Here is a 19,843-nt window from a genome sequence, read left to right on the forward strand (position 1 = left end):
AAGTTATTTTCAGGTGCAAACTTTGTTTGCTCACACTTGGATAAAGGATTAAACTAAATTTATTATATTGAGGGTGTGTGTGGGGGGGTTGCAGAGTTTAGCTGACTGGTGGAGGAGAGAGAGCATGATAGAAACTTATAGTTTACTAAGAGGATACTATAAGATTCACACAGAAGAAATTTTTCAATATATGGGGAGTAGGGGGAAAATAAGAAGGTCATACTTGAAGGCTGTCTAAGAGTGTGATTAGTAAGGTTGTGTGTACTAGGCTCTTGGAGAGTGGTGAATGAGTGGAATGGATTGCCAGAGGCGATTGTGAGTGCCCCAAGAGTGAATAGGTTTAAGATGTATGTGTTGATGGATAGAGTGGGTCTCCCATGATAAGTCTTTTAATTCCATGGAGTGCCCATATAATAATAATATGGGTTTTTTTTCTGCATTTTAAAATGCAAACTCGATTATTATATCATAATATGTAGTCATTCACACAGTTAAGAACTCCACTGACATATAAATATCACTTTCTACACACTAAAATCTTCCTTCAGCTAGTTACATTTTAGTGCAAAATATATACAAGCAGTTGCCGGGTTACGAACGTGATACGTTCCTGAGAACTTAAGTCGGATTTGTATATAACTCGGGTCCCTGGTGAACAGTGCATATGTGGTAATAATAACAGTACTATAATGGCTCATATGTATCAATAATAATACAGTGTAATACTGTAATAATGATAATCCCCCTGTACAGTAATAAGTTACAGAAACTATTGTGTTCTTTTAATTCAAACAAACAGAACATAAAAACAAACTCATACAAAATGTTTAGATAGGAGAAATTTTAAAAAAAAGAATATTAAAGGTTGCATCAATGTTTTGTTTACTAGAAGTGGCATTTCTGAAGCAAGAAGGTAGGCTAAAATTAATCGGAAGATGATGGAGATAGTGCTAGAGAGACTAGACCTGGTGCTGGAGAATCAAGATTTGATTCTGTTTCTGGAGGAGGGGAGCTTACCACTGAAGTTCGTTTTTTGAAAATGGTATCTAGGGTTATTTGCACAGCCTTATTCTTTTTTTTCATCATAAATGGCCTTGTAGCAGCTAGGTTCTCACGGTAAACCTTTGTAAACTGCTGAAAGTTAGGATCTTGCTCCTCAAGCTTAGCAAATCCTGCTTCAATGAGATGAAAAGCTTCAGCTAATGCTTTTGTCGTAAACTTTCTTGGCTCTGGATTTTCGGATTCTTCGTGTTTGTGTGTTTCTGTCAGCTGCTTCTCTATCTTCATGAGGTCTTCATTGGTTAATTCTTGTGAATGAGACTCTAGTATGTCAATGATATCATTTTCATTGATGTCCAGTTGCAGTGCATTGTCACTATCCACTACAGCTTTTATGGCTTCGGCAATGTCTTCTGTGAAGTCACGAAAATCATCACAAAATTGAAGGCATAGTTTGTTCCATATCCCTTTAATTGTTGATTGCTTCACTTCCTCCCAAAAATCAGCAATGCTTTTGATGGCATCATGGATGTTATAATTCTTTCAGAACTCTCACAAGTTATTACATCATCTTCTGTAGCTCTGACTGGTTGCGGGAATGTATGCCATAAGTACTTATGTTGTAGTGTCCTACAGACACTACAATAATGTAGTGTTGGGACTACAAAAAATACGGTCTTGGGCACTGTTCCCTCTAATCTGTGTCCTTGCACATGAAATTTTTGCTTTCAGAATTTGTTACATTCAATAATTTTTGAACGTACTATAAAAATGAAGTATATGATAAATCATATATCATATGATTTATCATATACTTCATTTTCATATACTTTGGATGTGGCGTTTGCCAACCACGGCTCTTGGCCGCACGAAGGAAGACTTGGTTTCGAGTCTAGTCGGCGACTAGAGGAAATTTTTCTAAGCCTTTTTTCGACCGGTTCCCGAGTTAGTCGATCTCTGGCATGGGCAAGCAGGTTTTTCCTCCCGGAAACTCGGGTTTTTCGTCCTGTAAACTCAAGAAAATCGATCGTAGAACCCACATTATTTCAGACATTAAATATATTGTGTTAGGGTTAGGGACCACGAGGTGGCGGCACATTTGAGCCATCTCTCTTCACTGAGTACCGCTTAATTAGTGATAGCCTTGGGCCATCTATCTCTGATTGGTACCAGTGGAGATTGAACTGCCCACTCAGTCTCCAACATTTAGGATGCTGTATCTGCTGAATGAAAATAAGCAGCTACAACTAAGGTGAGTATGAAGGAATGTCAGAGTTGAACATCAGAGGACAGAAGAAACCAAGGGCTAAATGGCCTAGCCTACTCCCCGCATACGGGAATAAAAAAGGTGTTAGCCGATTTTTTTTTTTTTTTATGATAAATCATACTTGTGACTTCTTTTATTTAGTAATTTCCCCAGTGTGTCTGCTCTACTATTACTCTAATCCATTCCAACTTAATACACTCTAATTAGTTACTTTTAGCCTTTGCTGTGTAGGTGAAGCTGATTATGATTTAAGCAAGTTGTATGGGCTTTTTTTTTTTTTTTTTTTTTTTTTTTGTCAATCTTGGACAGTATAATCACTTAAATTTGTTTCAATGGTGATAGATTTTTGTAGTTATGTGGATTTAAGCAAATTAATTTAGTGCTTGCAGTTTTACAGGTTATAGCTAGGAAAAAAAATGGGGGTGGGGGGCAAACATTAATAGGAGAAATATATTGGTGGTTTTAGTACGTTAAACCTGCAAGATGTCACTGTCGAAGTTAAAGTAAAAAAAAAAACAACAAATTAATTTGAGTGGCTGGACATATATTGAAACACCACTGTTCAAAGAACAACATTACACTTAGTGGAATGTTTAGGTATGACAAAGATGACAGTTGTGTACTTGTCATATTTAAATAATTTGATATTGCCATATCAAATTAAGGGTTTATAGCTTGTGACTTTCTATTGTGAGCAAAGACTGCTGCACACATTGAGTCTGAGATTAAAAACTTGTGCACAAAATGTTTTTCATGCACACACACACAAGCTTGCAAAAATTAGAGAGAACATTGGTCTTGAGTATACTAAAACTGGGTATAACAAACAGAAAATGTCATAGTGCCAGGCACATAGTGAAACAGCTGATCTAGGTGAGAAGCAGATGAAGGATTGTAAAGTCCAGTAGATATACCACAATTAATTAAATGGCTGTCGTACAATTAGGGACTGAGAGGATGCTTTAATGCCATTTAGGATGCTCTATCTGCTGAATGAAAATAGGCAGCTACAACTAAGGTGAGTATGAAGGAATGTCAGAGTTGAACATCAGGGGACAGAAGAAACAAATTGCATTGAGTAATGAATCCTGTTATTTTATGCAGACAGAATGACAAAGAGATGGCAACAGTAACATGCAGCATAGACTATCATGCTGGTCACATTTCCAAAATGGAGTGATGGAGAGAGTGGAGTAATTTTTCATGACATGTCAAAGCAAACTTTTCAATCCTTCCAGGGTAAACCATATATTGTACTTAGCAGTAACTTCTGCTGTTATTGTTTTATCAGTATTTTACCTTAAAATATGCCTTGCATGCATTTCTGTATGTTGGCATATGAAATATCTTCATGATCATTTGTTTGTATAATGAAGCATTTGACTTCTTAACAATAAAATTGCCTGTTATTCCTTTAGTTTACCGTAATGAAGGGCACACGTACTGTAACAGAATGTGTGCCCTGATTTGAAATGATAATTGAAAGCAATCTGCTTCCAATCATAATTACTAGTTCAGCATTCATTAAGAGTTCCCTACAGTGGAAGCTAGACCTAAGGAGATAGTGAAGTTAACATAATAATAGAAGTCATGCCTCATATATGTATCAGAATGATGTGTAAATATATTGTAAACTAAACTATATAGTATGGTATATTATATTTGACAAGAAATTATATTTTTGTTTTCATCTATATTTTACATTAATACAAACAGTGAGTGTATTTTATTTTAATTTTAATTAGGTAAAAGACGCTATAACATTAAGCTATGGAAAACATTCACAGATTGTTTTAACTGCTTACCAATAGCTGCCATTATAGATGAAAAAATATTTTGTTGCCATGGTGGTAAGTACATAAATGATTTGGTAATCAGATACAAATTTTTATTTTCGATTATAGTTATGATAGTGTTTAGAAGTTGAGTGTATTAATTAAGCCAACAATTACTTACTTTCTCTGATAACTGACTTATGCAGAATTGTGTATGATATAATTGTTTTGCATCCTAATTACTAAATGATGGGCGATACTACTGGCTGATATCTTAAGAAAAGATCAAAATGTTAGTTGCTTGAAATTCTTGAATCTAAATGTATCCCATGAATTTGTTTTCATTAGATTTTACCATTCACTCTAAGTTTATTTTTAAAAAAAAGCTGTATATTTCAGTCGTTTTGCATCTGATTCCCACATCAAGAATTCGGCTGATTTTGTCCAGAAACTGTCTAGGATAGACATATAATTGACATCCTTACAAGTATATCTCTTTACTAATGTTCCAGTGAATAATGTATTAGCCCTTATTGGAGATCTTTTTTTCAGCAGCCATCACAAAATTGTGTAAACACTGCCTCCAATCCAATTTCAGTGAAATAATGTTTTTTTTAATATACAAACAAAACTAGTAATGAGTGGTTCCCTCTCTTCTCCATTAGCTGATCTCTACATGGAGAATTTCAAAAAAAAATTCCTAGCTCAAACTGCTTTAAAACCAATTGTTTGGTGGAGATGCATTAATATCTTTATTAGTTGAAAACATGACTTCCCAAGTCTACAACTATTTTTTCATTTTCTTAACTCTTTTAAACCTACAATTTTACATTTGAACTCAAAGAGTTCTGATGGTAAATTGATGATAAAAGATAAACTCCCTCCCTTTTTTTATATGTCCACATCACTCTTTACATATATCACATGGGACATTATCCTTGTGATTCATCCTTTCACTATTCTTCCCAGAAGCTAGGCATCATTCACACCCTCAAAAATCAATAATGTTCAGTTTTATGAAATGAAGATAAGACAGCAATGTCAGCCTTCCCAAATTTATTTGTTCTTAATGGTTATTCCAATAAAACAATTGCCAAGATTTTATTTTCAAACCATCCCTCTCTCCATAATCAATACATAGATTTGATCACCATTCAATGCATTGGCAGTCTACCTATTAGGTAGATTCTCTTTTCAAAGGTCATATTTTTGCAATTCCATGCAAACTATTTGCAGCTTACTCAGATCTCCTAAGGCAGCACGTCCCTTTTACATATACACCTGGGATTATATAGAGTACTGTGCTTGTGTGTTCTGGCCTATATAGGGCAGACAAGCCATGGATTTGAATTGAGAAAGAAAGAACATGTTGGAGATGTTGAGTATACAAGTATATCTTTTTACTAATGTTCCAGTGAATAATGTATTAGACCTTATTGGAGATCTTTTTTCCAGCAGCCATCACAAAATTGTGTTAACACTGCCTCCAGTCCAATTTCAGTGAAAGATCTGGTCTGGCTCATCCATTAACAATATGGTAAACTGAGATATTTCCACTTTGCCATACTTGGAAGAAAACTTGTATTCCCAGCTTCTAAAAGAATCCATTAGTTATCTGTTCACACAGATCTTTGAACAGGAATCGAGACCTTATATTAAATTGACATCCGGAAATCTCGTTAAATCCTTCAACATCTTGGAATTCAGTTTTGCCAATCACCCAGTCTTTGCCCGATGTATGAATGTTGAATAGCACAACTTCGCATTCATGTTATGTGAAAAATGAATCAGTTTAGCTTCTTTTGTAATGACTTTTTAGCATTTTGATAACTGTCATTGATAACTATTTAAACCCTGATGAGGCCAGCAGTTTTAATGTGGGTGAAACTATTTGATATTATTTTTTGAATAAACAATTAATAATTAAAAAAAATCTGTTTAATCCTAGTTTCTTAGTTGTAAAAATCTCTGGTGTTAATGTCTTTTTGAGGGAAAAGGACAAAATTGTGTTTTAGAAAAGTTAGTCGTGAAGATCAGAATTTTGAGCTCTAATTGTAGATTCTCTTGAATCTTGAGATGATTGAACTCTGTAAGGTTTGTGTACAAGGGTGGTCTGAAAATTTCTCGGCCTAACAATGAAAAAACAAATTTATAATTTCAAAATTATTTTTAATTTTCAACATAATCTCTCTTAAGATTAATACATTTATTCCAACGATGCTCCAGTGCCATTATCCTGTCCCTGTAGTGGTTCTCGGTAAGATCTGCAAAATACTCCTCTAAAGCTGCAATCACTTCTTGATTCAAAGAAAAATGCTGACCAGCGAGGAAGAGTTTTAGTTTTGTGAAGAGATAGAAGTTAGAGGGAGCCAAATATGAGGAATAGGGTGGATGTTCCAACAATTCATAGTGCAGATCCCTTAATTTTCCCATTGCCAAAACACCTTTGTGGGCAGGTGCATTGTCCTGATGAAAGATGATTTTTTTCTTCTACAAACCGAGTCTTTTCTCACAAATTTTTCCATCTAGTCTAGTTAAAAGAGTGGAGTAATATTCCCTGGTTATTGTTTTACCCCCTTTCAAGATAATTAATAAACAAAATCCCAAAACACTGATGCCATGACCTTTCCCGTTGATAGAAGCGACTGTCTTCTTTGGCCTGAACAACCAACTTCTGTCCACTGTTTTGGATTCTGGTGTGTAATGGTGAATCCAAGTCTCATCCATAGTAATAAATCGATGCTCAAAATCAGTTTTATTCTTGTTAAAATGCTCCAAGCATTGTTCATAGATTTTCATGCGAGTCTGTTTTTGATCTGCTGTGAACAAGCGCAGCACCCATCTTGCACAAAGCTTTTTCATATGTAATTCTTCATGCAAAATATATTGTGCACGTTCTTTTGAAATACCTATAATGTCAGTAATTTCATGCACTTTGACTCACTGGTCATCCAATACAATATCGTGCACTTGATCAATTTTCTGGTGGTGGTGTTACACTTTTTGGACGTCCTTCACGTGGTTCATCTTCAAGGCAGGTACAGCCATGTTTAAACTCAGCAGTCCATTTCTTAATTGTCGGAAACAAAGGAGACGAGTGCCCATAAACTTATGAACTTCAAATGAATTTCTTTTGGCTTTAGACCTTCTTTTACAAAGAATTTTATAACTGCATGATACTCAATTTTATCCATTTCAAGGGATACAGACAACACTTTTGCTTCAGACAGTTGTATAAAACAAACTACTTGATAGAATGACTTGCAATTTCACATGAATGCACATAACAGATGTACCAACTTAGAAAAAAAAAAAAAAATCTTGCTAATAGTGTTGCCATCTATGGTTGAGGCTGAGAACTTTTCAGACCACCCTCTTATGAGTATGAGGAATGGAGAGAGATATCATCAGTAAAACTACGAATAGGGTTTGAGGACAGTCAGAGAAGGTTGTTTGCATATGCAGAAGAGCATGTGTGAGATAATAGATCCCTGAGGATCACTTCCAATTCAAGCAGTGAATGCCCCCCCCCCCCAAAAAAAAAATAATAATAAATAAATAAATAAAAAACTTTCAATCCAAATACGAAGTGTGGAAGACAGACCATAACTAGTGGTGTACCATGACATAACAATTGCTAAGAAACCTGATCAAATGCCATGCAACAGTATAGGTTTCTCCAGAGGTTGGTGACTCTTGAATTACTTTCAACAATGCCCAGAGTGGTGGAATGATAATTTAATTGTAGAAACATCTTTTTTGGAATAGGCTTTATATGGGCCATGATGGGTGCATAGCTGAATATGATATAGTGTACAGCTAAAGAACAAGTGTTAATTCAGGAGTACATCTCTTGAGCCATCAGGACCAAAAGCTTTTTTGGTGCCCAGGTTAATCAAGTTTCTTCTAGCTTCTTTCTGGTGGGAGAGCATAGAAGATATGCAGCGCAGTGTTTCAAGTAATTGTGGAATTGATTCTTTGAGTAACGTGTGAATGACCCAAGTTACATGAAGATTAATGATACCAGGAAGACGGCTTTATTTTTATGTGGTATTGCAATACTTCCATCTGATGGACAGAAATTGTTCCCATCTTTTGGCTGCCATTAGTGTAATAAGTGAGTTTTTTTTTTTACACTTAGCCCTTTCAATATCACATGTCCTATTTCTGGCTTGAATATTGGGCAGAATAGGGACTGAATGTCCTCATTCTAACATGGATAATTTATTTTTCTTTAACATGATCACAGATATCTAGATCTGGAGAACAAACAATAGTCTGACCAAGGAAAGAGAGTAAAAAGCTAGATCTTCCTTCACAATTAAGATTGTTGTAGTGCTAAAATATGCAAGGTTTTGAATGGTCAGGAAAGGGCATTCCGTTAGATGAAACATTGATGAGATTATGGTATTGGTTACCAACAGGAGAGGTCACTAGTAGTGTACCTAGAACTGGTCAAGAAAAAAATTAGGTGTTAAATGGAGAGGATTGTCAGATATTCTAATCCTTATCCTGAGCAGAGATCTAGGTGCCTTTCTATTATTATTAGTGCTGTCCTTTTTTTTCCAAATTTTTCCTAAACATTTATGTCTGGGATTCATTTCCTACTCCACTGCTTTGATCTCCAAGACCATTTCTTTCATTTTGTGTTAGCTTCCCACTCTGACTCAAAATTCCTGTACCTTTTGTTGGACTGTAGGTACAAATAAGTATCTTTGTACATTTTCTTATTTTGAAAATTTATCATGTCTCTGCATAGAATTGGCCTTCATTCATGAAGTTTATCTTGTTTAAAGTTTGAATACTTAGTTAAGTCTTTCATTTCTTTAATTCTTTTTAACTAAATAAAATGTTACGCTTATTTATTCAGAATTCAACTGCAAGATTTTTGAGATAGTAAATTGTACTTTTACTTATACCATATCCTTTGATACTACATGCTATATAACTGTCAGAATTTATGGAAAGGCAACATATACTAGAATATTAATTAAAAATTGTAATTAATACTTCCTATATTTCACTATTGTTACATTACCATCTTCAGGGATCAACAAATTAATGATATGTGCCGGCAGGCACTAACACTAAGCAAATATGGCTGAAGAAAACAACTGAAGTCTATCCTAGTGGGCTAAATTGGATAGTAATCTTGGCTGTTGGGCTGATGTTCTAAGAATGCAAGCTTCCCAGGTTTGGGGAGTTTTTTAGAGATGAGTCTGATTCCAGGAATAATTTCACATTTATACTTGCTGCAGTGTAGTAAAGTGGCTTTCTTCAAGTCTATTTTGTGGTGGGTGTCCAAAGCATAGTCAGCAAGTCCTGAGTGGTTGTATTGGTGGAACCGGATATGGTCCTTATGTTCAGATATCCTGATATTAGCTGTCCTGCCTGTTTGGCTGCATAGTAGGACAGTTTGCAACTACAAGGGACCTTGTATACTCCATGGTGGCTAGTATTTGGCAGTGGATAAGAGATGCCAATTTTTTTATATGGTTTATGACAAGTTGTCAGGTCATATTTTTTTTAGAATTTTTGTTAGCTTTTCAGAAGTACCCCAGATAAGGAATGGTGATAGATTTAGAGTAATCTTTGTTATGAAGGGGTAGGGGGGGGGTGGCCAAATAGCAAACACATCATCTACGTAGCGTGGCCAAACAGTAGGTTTATGTGAGGCTGAGTTTAAGGCTTTTTCTTCAAAGGTCTCCATAAAGAAGTTGGCCATGGATGGAGAAAGTGGAGACCTCATTACTGTCATCTCTATCTATTTGTAGAATTTTCCTTGCCAAACAAAATAGCCTGAGTTCATGGTGAACTGAAATAGGGCTAAGATATCGGGAGGAAATTTGACTAGGATGAGGTCTAAGGTATCTTTGAGTGGGACATTGGTGAATAAGGAGGAGACATCAAAGCTGACCATTATGTCATTGTGTCGGAGTGAGAGGTTTTCTATACTGGCTTTAAAGTGGTTAAAGTGACTTAAACGATCAACACCCCAGGATCCAGTTTACCTTGGAAAAGGCAAACAATAACAGTCTCCCTTTCCTAGATACTTTGATTACACTCTGAAGGTTGCAGATACCACATTCTACCTGTATCATTATTTCTTCAGAAGGGATTTTTTTTGGTGCTACGGCGAAGTTATGGCCTAGAGCGAGTGCACTGATTGCTTGAGGTTTGCCAGATGAGTTCTTTTTTTAAACTTTTGAATTTTTTGATGTGTGAAGGTGTGTTGCCAGTATATTGTGTGAGCACTTTGACTAATTTGTATGTGGGGGAATCAATGCCATCCACAATGGGATGTAATGGCACATTCTGCTTATGGATTTTTGGTAGGAAAATTCTACAAACAGATAGATGGGACAGCCATGGGGTTTTCCATACTCTCCATCCCTTGCCAACCTCTTTATTGGAGACCTTTGAAGAAAAAGCCTTAAACTCGGCCTCACATAAACCTACTGTTTGGCTATGCTACATAGATGATGTGTTCGCTATTTGTCCACGTGGATTGGATACACTCCACAACTTCTTAACACACTTAAACAGTTAACACCCCAGGATCCAGTTTACCTTGGAAAAGGAAAATAATAACAATCTCCCTTTCCTAGACACTCTGATTACACGCCAGCCTGATGGATCCTTGTCTTTCTCTGTTACAGAAAACCTACACATTCACTGGCAATCATACCACTTCCCCCTCCCAACAATATGGGATTATAAAACCCCTATATAATAAGGCAAAATTAATCAGTTCAGATAACAGTGCCCTAACTACTGAACTTAACCATATTCTTAACACCTTCGTAGCCAATGGCTGCAACCCCCAAAAAAATATTAAAACCAATTACCCCCCTTCATAACAGGGATTACTCTAAATCTATCACCATTCCTTATATCTGGGGTGCTTCTGAAATTCTAACAAAAATCCTTTAAAAAAAATTACCTGACAACTTGTTACAAACCATATAAAAAATTGGCATCTCTTATCTGCTCCAACAAATATTAGCCATCTTAGACCTACCCGGAGTATACCAGGTCCTGCAAACTGTCCTACTATGGCCAAACAGGCAGTATAGCAGAATATCTGAACATAAGGACTATATCTGGTTCCAGCAAGTACAAATGTGAAATTATTCTTGGAATCAGCCTCAGCTCTTTAAAAAAAAAAAAAAAAAAAAAAAAAAAAAAAAAAAAAAAAAACTCTTGAAACCTCAACAAATTTGGATACATGAGACTGCCCCAAATATGGGAAGCTCGCATTCTAAGAACATCAGCCCAACAGCCAAGACAACCCAATTTAGCTCACTAGAGAGGGGGGGGGAAGGAACCTTTAGTACTCTAGGACTGACTTTAATCCTAGAGTCATTCTTGTTATTAGTGTTAGTGCCTGCATGTATATCATTAATTTGTTGATCCCTGAAGATGGTAATGTAACATTTACTTAATATGGTAATGTAACTTTAATTAATACCTCCTATACTGAAATATAGGAGGTATTAATTAAAGTTTTTAATTAATATTTAATTAATTAATTAAAGTTTTTAATTAATATTTAATTAATTAATTAAAGTTTTTAATTAATATTCTAGTATACGTTTTCTTTCCCTAAAATCTAACAGTTATGTATTAACAAGGTATAAGTTTATCTACAAGAACTCCATGCTATAGTATTGTCCAAAAAAAAAAAAAAAAAAATCTTCTCTCTTTGATTGATTAATGCTTTATTTTAAAGCTGGCAAATTTTATAAGTGACTTGAGATTTGTTTGAATAACTGAATTTATTTGTCCACAGAATAAATGACATATAATGGAATGAGTTTGGTTTATTTACACTTGCTAGAGAGGTGGGTGTTCCTATAATAAAACAACAGTTAGATAGTCCACATGGATATGAAATGAAACCAAGCATGGACAAACTTTCCCCGACAACACTAAGCTGCAATTTGCAACTAGTTCATATTCTGATGATGTTTAATGTCTACCGATATATCGTTTTTTGTTGTTATTTTATTTTTTATTCCTGTCAGATTTTTCTCATTTATTTTAATGCTGAAGTGCTAAAAGTGGTTCAGTTCTGTAATTAATATTTTGTCACAGCAATGTTTTATGGAGTTCTTGATGCAATGAGTAGAGTTTGTAGTGCCCTCATTCAGCACATTGCTGATCTTGTCCACATAATCTGCTATAATGTTTGTTATTCATTACATAAACTCAATAAATTATTTGCTAAACATTACTAATTTTGCTAATAGGAAATTTCTTTTTTCGATCCTTTGTATCTATTTGTTCTATGACCTTGTAGTTTTCTTAACTGACATTTGGTTTGCTTACATGTTTATTGACATGTGAGCAAACTTACGTTAGTGTGAGTGGTCTTTTTTTATAGTCATATCTGTTGCCAGAAGTTTTCTGAATTAGGGAGCACATTTTCAAAATTGAGAAACTCCATTTTATTACCAAAATGGGAGGAAAGACCATAAAGATACAGCTAACTCTTACCATAGCAAACTTATTGAGACCAGAGCATAGTTTATTTTAATAGTTTGCTATAGTGAATTTCTTTTAGCATTATGCCTGTGGACTTTAGGAGTTTTCATGAGTTTGTTATGCATCTGTCATAGTGAGTTGAGTTGTATTTTTCTTTTATAATCCCATCCTTCCTTTCATGCTAGGTTCGATGGTTTGGTTGGCCAAGTGGCTAGCATACCTGCTCTCCAACCAACAGGCTGTGAGTTTGAATCCCACTATGACTACTGTTTGTTGTCTTTAAGTGGGAGATGAATTTCATCACCTAGTATAAGACACCACCCGTCTTATTGGAGACCTGAGTGGCTCGAAAAAGTTATTTTTATGTTTGATCTCTAGAGCAGGGTTTACTAGATTATGTGAAAAAATACAATAAAATTGATAAATATGGAAGAAAAAAAAATCCTAACCCATCCACAGTACAGAATGTACCATAGGTGTGCAAATAACCTTGCGTGGGTGGGAGCAACATAAAAAAAAAATAATAAGTAACTTGGCTTCTCAAAAATCTGATTACTTCTCATGATAGAGTGATTAATCCTATTTGTGTTGTCTGTTATGAGAATAGACAATTTGTTTTTCAAATACTTGTGAAATCTATGAATGTACGTGGGCTGTTCAGTAAGTAATAAGACTAATTTTACTGTGGCGAAACCACTCATCACAATATTAATTTCTGTGGAATAAAGAAATGTTGCTGTCTGTATTAACAAAAAAGGTTGATAGATGGCATATACGGGTTGATGTGCAGAGTGTCACGTGACTAAACGCAAGTGCTCATCGCGCGCCTACGAGGTGCGACCAGTCTTCGAAATGGAAGCGTCCTTGGAACAGCGTTATGCGATTAAATTTTGTATGCATTTGCAAAAATTGGCATCGGACACTTTTAATATGATACGCGAAGCTTTCCACGATGAAGCAATGTCGAGGGCAAATGTTTTTCGCTGGCATAAAACTTTTAAGGAAGGAAGGCAAAATGTGGAAGACCTTCAACGTCCATCACAGAGACAATGATCAACACAGCAGCGATTATCATCAAGCACGTCAAAAGGAAGTGTCCATGCTGAAGGATGGCTTCTTATTGCACCACGATAATGCAAAGCCACATATTGTTGATTGCGTAGTGGACGTTTTGCAGAAGAACAACACAGATATCCTACCGCACCCTCCATACAGTCCTGATCTCGCACTGTGCGATTTCTGGCTGTTTCCTGAGCTCAAGAAACCACTAAGAGGCCGCCATTTCGAAAGCAACAAAGCATGTGTAAAAGCTGCGGAGGCGGTTTTGAAAGAACTCTCAAGAAATGGATCTCACATGTGTTTATTGAGTGGATGCAACGTTGGGACAAATGCATCGGGTCTCACAGTAGTTACTTTGAAAAAGACCGTGTAAATGATGACGATTAAAAGTAATCTGTTTTCTGTATAAATATAGTCTTATTACTTATTGAACAGCCTACGTACATGTTCTTGTGGGAGGAAAAATCCTATAACATGAGACTTACTTGCTTTGTCTTAAAAACTGATAGAGATTCTTCACTTTCTAGATGGAATTCAAACTCCAGTTTGAATTCCATCTAAAAACCAATAAAAAAATGGCTAATGCAATTTTTTATTTTTATCCCCCACCACCACCAAACTTGAGTAGGTACACAAGTCTCATAGGTTGCAGTTCATTGGCTTTTGTGTACCTTGTTCTTGTTACTGTATTTATTAAATGTTGCAATTTTACATTCGTATTAGGAAAATTTGTGATAAAAGTCCATATGTATAGTATAGTATGTATATGTATATAGGAGATACATACAAGGTATGAAATCAGCCTAATAGCATATTTGTTGGGATACTGATTCGTTTACAGCAGTTTTTCCATCACATGGAGCCATGTAAGGAAAACTTATATTTAGAAATTAGTGTCCCAAACTATCTGACAGGGTGATGGAAAACACTGTGCCCTGCAGAAATTTTAATTTTGTGCTTGCTTTTCAGCATTTTTTTTTATTTTTTTGTATATCTGATTCACACACGCGCTCATATAATTTGTCACTATTCTACGAACTTTTGAATGTTCAGAATATAGACTAATAAGTTTAACAAGCCATGCTAAAAAATTATTACTGAGAATAATCCTAGAAAGAATAAAAGGCACTTTGTCAATAAAAGTGCTGACAAAAGAATCGGACAATCAGGTTTTCAAAAAGGTACAAGAGAAGGAATTTTCAATTCGAAAACGTTATGTGAAAGAAGCCTCGATAACCAGAAAAGCATATATCTTTGTTTTATTGATTATGCCAAAGCATTTGATTCAATAGATTACAAGAAATTAATACATAATCCTACAGAATAAGGGTTAAAAGGAAAAGATCTATATATAATTATAAATATATACTGGAACAAATAGCCTCAATAAGATATAAAAATGCATATTCTGACAACTTTGAAATCAAAAAAGGACTAAGAAAAGGATGTGTCTTATCACCCTTACTATATAATTTATATAGTGAGCAAATTAAAATTTTTTCATAATTGAAAGGTGTAAAAGTCGGGGGGTAGGAACTTAACAACTTCAGGTATGCAGATGACACAATCCTTATAGCTGAATCTGAAGATGATCTTCAAAACTTAGTCACAGAAATTTACAACAGAAGCTTAGACATGGGATTAATTATTAACCTAAGGAAAACAAAGTGCATGATTAAATCAAAAGAATCAATAAATAAGAAATGAAACATAACTGTTAACAAAAAGAAAATTGAACAGATTCAGTCTTTTATATATTTGGGACAAATGTTTACAGATGTGGGAAATTCCCGTAAAGAAATAAAAAGAAGAATAGAGATAGCAAGAAAAGCCTTCATTGATATGAAAACTGTTCTAACATCTAGAGACATTAACATAGACACAAGAAAAAGATTAATAAAATGCTATATCTGGTCAAGTCTTCTTTACAACAGTGAAACATGGTCTCTAAATAAAGAAGCAGAGAAAAAATTAAAAGCTTTCAAAATCTGGACTATCAGAAGAATGTTGAAAATATCGTGGACAGAGAAAATGAAGATGTTTTAAAGAAAGCAAAAATGAAAAGAACATTAATGAAAATCATTAAAGAATGAAAACTGAAATATTTTGGACATCTAACTAGACAAGAAGGCATTCAGAAATTAATATTAGAAGGGAAACTGGATGGAAAAAGAAGGCGAGGTAAACCCAGGAGAATGTGGTTTGAAGACGTTAAAGATTGGACTGGCTTGAATTACCATAAATGTTCCAGAGCAGCAAAAGAAAGAAAAACATTCTGTAACATGGTTGCCAACCTCCTTCTAGGGGATGACACTTGAAGAAGATCCATGCATGAAAGGCCACAAGACCTATAGCACATTAGTGTCATGTGTGGGCAAGAGGAACAGAAGAAAGGAGGAGTATGTTCACATTTTGCTTGAACAGCTGAGGATTGTAATCTTTTTGGAAGGAAGAGTGGGAGAGACTGTTCCAAAGGACAGAAGTAGATAGAATGAAAAAGGAAGCAGTGAAGTTGGTTTTTTGAGTTTCAAGATGGACTGTAAAAAGATGTTGGTTAGCAGTGGCCCTTGTTTTAATGATTTTGGAGGAGAGTTGAGGAATAATAGTGGTCAATTCAGCCACTCTCCATGAAAGTATCTGTAGAAGAGGCACATGGAAGAAACTGAATGTCTTTGAGAGAGGAATTGAATTGGGTCTGTGAGAGAGGGTTCATAATTAGCCAGACTGCCCTCTTCTGGATAGAATTGAGCAATCATAGAGAGGATTTTGGTGCACCATCCCAAATATGGGAGCAATATTCCATGGCTGGAAAGATTTGGACTTTTTTATTATTATTGTTATCTGAGACCTCCAGGGAGTCAAGGACTCATCGAGGGAGACTGTAAATTACACAACCTAGCTATCATACCTTCCCTTAAATTAATTTACACTAGATGCACTCACTGTCCCTAAGGGCAAATTATTCCACCCACTCACCTGCTCTTTGGGAGAAAAACCTAGCTATTACCCCTTTCTTGACTGAGAACAACCTTAACTTGCATAGATGCCTCCGTGTTCTCTCCCTGCCTTCCATATAACGAAAAATTTCATCATTTGAAATGCTATAACACCCATTCAAAGTTTATAGACCTCTATCATATCACCCCCCCTCTTTCTCATGTTAACCATAGTCTGCAATCCGCATACTCACGGTCTGTCCTCATAATCCGGATATAATCTTTAACTCTTCTTTGCACCTTTTCACAACTTCTTTATCCCGTTGGAAACCAAATCTGTGCACAGTAATCCAGATGTGGTCTTATCAAAGCCTTATAAAGAGGCAAAATTACTTCCTTATTCTTACATGTCAAGGTTCGCTTCAACATAGCAATTATCCTCTGAGTTGTATTTGCAACTTTTGCTATGTGACCTTTGAACTTTAAATTCTTATTCACCAATACACAAGATCTCTTCCCTCTTCAGTTTCTTGTAGCATAACCCCGCTAATATAATATGCCACTGGAACTCTAATCACTCCAAAGTGCATACCTTTACACTTACTAACATTAAACTGATAGCCATTTTCGTTTGCCCAGATTTCCAGTCTATTCAAATCATTTTGCAATTGCTGAATATCAGTAGCATCCCTGATTGCCCTGCCTATCTTCACATCATCAGCAAACAATTGCAAATCTGATGATAGACCCTGCTTGATGTCATTAATGTATAGATTGAACAATAATGGCCCAAGGACTGAACCCTGAGGTGCACCACTGGTTACCTTAAATCTGGCAGATTCACACTCACTGTATACCACTTTTTGATATCTATCTCTCAGCCATCTCCATCACCCATTGCACAAGGGTGGTGCAGTTCCATTGCACCACCCTTGTGCAATGGAACTGTCATACATTCCTTCCATTCTTGTGGTATCATTCCTGAGTTGAGACTCAAGTTATACAAATGTGTGAAAGGCCTAGCCAATTCAGCTGAACATGCCTTTGGCAGATGGGCTGATATTCCATCTGTCCCTATTGACAAATTCTTATTCAGGTTATGCAAGAGCTATTCAACCTCATTTTCATGAACCTCTAACTCTTCATCCAATGTAGCAGCACTGTGCACCATGCTACATACACCTGTTGATATATCTTAGCAAGGTGAGCATTCATTAACTGAACAATCCCCTTTGCTTCTGACACTCAGGTACCATCTGCATTCATTCAATAGAGTTATTCTCCCACTTTTTTTTTTTTTTTTTTTTTTTTTTTGCTTGCAGCATAATGATAAAATTCTTTTGGATTGCCTTTAGCTTGCATAGCCAGTTTCTTTTTATACTCTGTTTTAGCTTTTCTCACAATACTCTTTACTTTTCTTATCTGAGGTTTATATATTTCATAACTCCTCTCACTCTTATTCTCATGATATTCTTTCCACATCATCTTCTTCTTGTGGATCTCTTGCTTAATAAGGCTATACATCCATTTCACTTCCCAACCTATTTGTTCTTCGAACACTAGGGATACATTGAGATACCGCCTCATTCAAGCACTTTTTCAGATTCCCATGCATTGCAGACATTTTTTCCATTCAGTAACTGATACCATGGGACCCAAAGATAGTATTCTCCTAAGTTGATCATAATTTCCAGCTTTGTAGTTCAGCATTTAACCTGTTTTAATCGGAGCTTCAGTACAAGTAGATACTTCCCAATAAAGGAAGAATGTATATCGGGCAATGGAGTTAACAGCTGTGAAATGGAGTAGTGGCTTGTGTGAAAAAGTACACCAAGTGTTTTGGCAGCTGCAGAAGCTATAGTTGAAATGTGGTTGTTCCTGGAAAGATCAGAGATGCAGGCCGGTCTAAGAAGAGATATGTGTGTGTGCTATGGTATCGTGATGGTTCTATAATTTAACCAAATCTGTGTGGGGGGGGGCAATGTATTTATTTTAAGATATATTAGAAAACAATAATTAAGAAGAATGGTATATTTGAATTACTGAAAGCTGAAAATATGTGAACCATCGTTAATAAATCATGTGAGTGAGAAATGTAAAGAAAAGAACAAGGGTGAATAGAAATACTTTCATAACTGGCAAACGAATTATTAATAATTAACATTTGTGATATGCGTGTCATATCACAAATGTTAATTATTGTGTGGAGCGAATAGCATGAGATCCTATAAATTTGCATGATTTAAAAAAAAAACTTTCAAGAAGAGGGGAAATATTTGTTTGTGAAGTATAATATAATTAACCAATAATAAACAGCCACTGTATATATTTAGTAGTTCAGTAAATAACTATGAGGGACTAATAATATTGATCAGATGATTCATTTATGCATGTAGGTTGATGGAACAAAAAATTATCTTGTAAAATTTGTTGTGCTTGTTATGTGTACAGCAATCCCTTGATTATTGATTCTTTAAAACAGGCACGGGGTGCTTAAGGGTCAAAGCTGTATAACTGAGAGGAGACCTCCACATAGCCTTTAAAGGAATGCAGAGAACCGACCAGGGCTTCTGACCTAATGTCCAATCCTCACCTTCTCGTGGTGCACCCTGTTGGGTATCTACTTTGATACTGAACGAACGAGGATGGGCTGGCAATTTGGGATTTAGCCGACCAAATTGTATTCTTATTGGTTAAACCAAAATAAAAAATGATGGTACAACATGACAAAATTTCATGCCGGCTGGGGCGTCGCCCGGTTAAACAAGGCCCCCGTTGTTTTCGCCAGGGAACCAGGGCGAACAGCGAAAAGTCAGCTACTGGAACAAATCTGAAAACAAACCCCAACTCAACATCACCAGAGTTAAAGATCGGTACTATCAATGTAAGAAGCCTGAATGGCAAAGAAATGGAGCTAGCTGAGGAATTAGATAAGTACCAGATCGACATAATAGGGGTGACTGAAACAAAAAAGACCAAAACTGGTGAGATCTTTCTGAGCAATAAATACAAAATGTTATATTCAGGCAATAACAATCAAGGAAAAGAAGGAGTAGCCATAGTATTCAACACAAAATACGAGGCTAATCTTCTTGAATGGCAGTCAGTCTCAAGTAGAGTAATGTGGGCAAATATGAGAATGGGGAACTGGACAATGAGACTTATTTGTGCCTATGGTCCCACAGAAGGTTCTACTAAGGTAGAAGTGGAGGAATTTTTTGAGGCTTTAGAAAAAGCAACTGACACAATGAAAAATGAAAAGTTGGTCCTTGTTGGGGATCTAAATAGTAGAGTAGGAAATGATTGTGAGACATACAAAA

General features: G+C 35.7%; 1 protein-coding gene across 1 annotated transcript in view; it reads left to right on the top strand.

Moving 5' to 3' along the window:
* Positions 1-19,843, top strand: part of LOC150097748 (serine/threonine-protein phosphatase PP1-beta catalytic subunit) — a 104,948-nt gene that overhangs the window by 62,426 nt on the left and 22,679 nt on the right. The window contains exon 4 of the mRNA XM_090407530.1: positions 4,012-4,116. Within this exon, the coding sequence (XP_090263656.1) occupies positions 4,012-4,116 (105 nt within the window). The remainder of the gene's footprint in view (positions 1-4,011; positions 4,117-19,843) is intronic.

The sequence above is a fragment of the Typopeltis vanoorti genome, chromosome 17 (assembly GCF_054136105.1).
Source record: "Typopeltis vanoorti isolate ZY-2024b chromosome 17, IOZ_Tvanoo_1.0, whole genome shotgun sequence".
Lineage (NCBI taxonomy): Eukaryota > Metazoa > Arthropoda > Arachnida > Uropygi > Thelyphonidae > Typopeltis > Typopeltis vanoorti.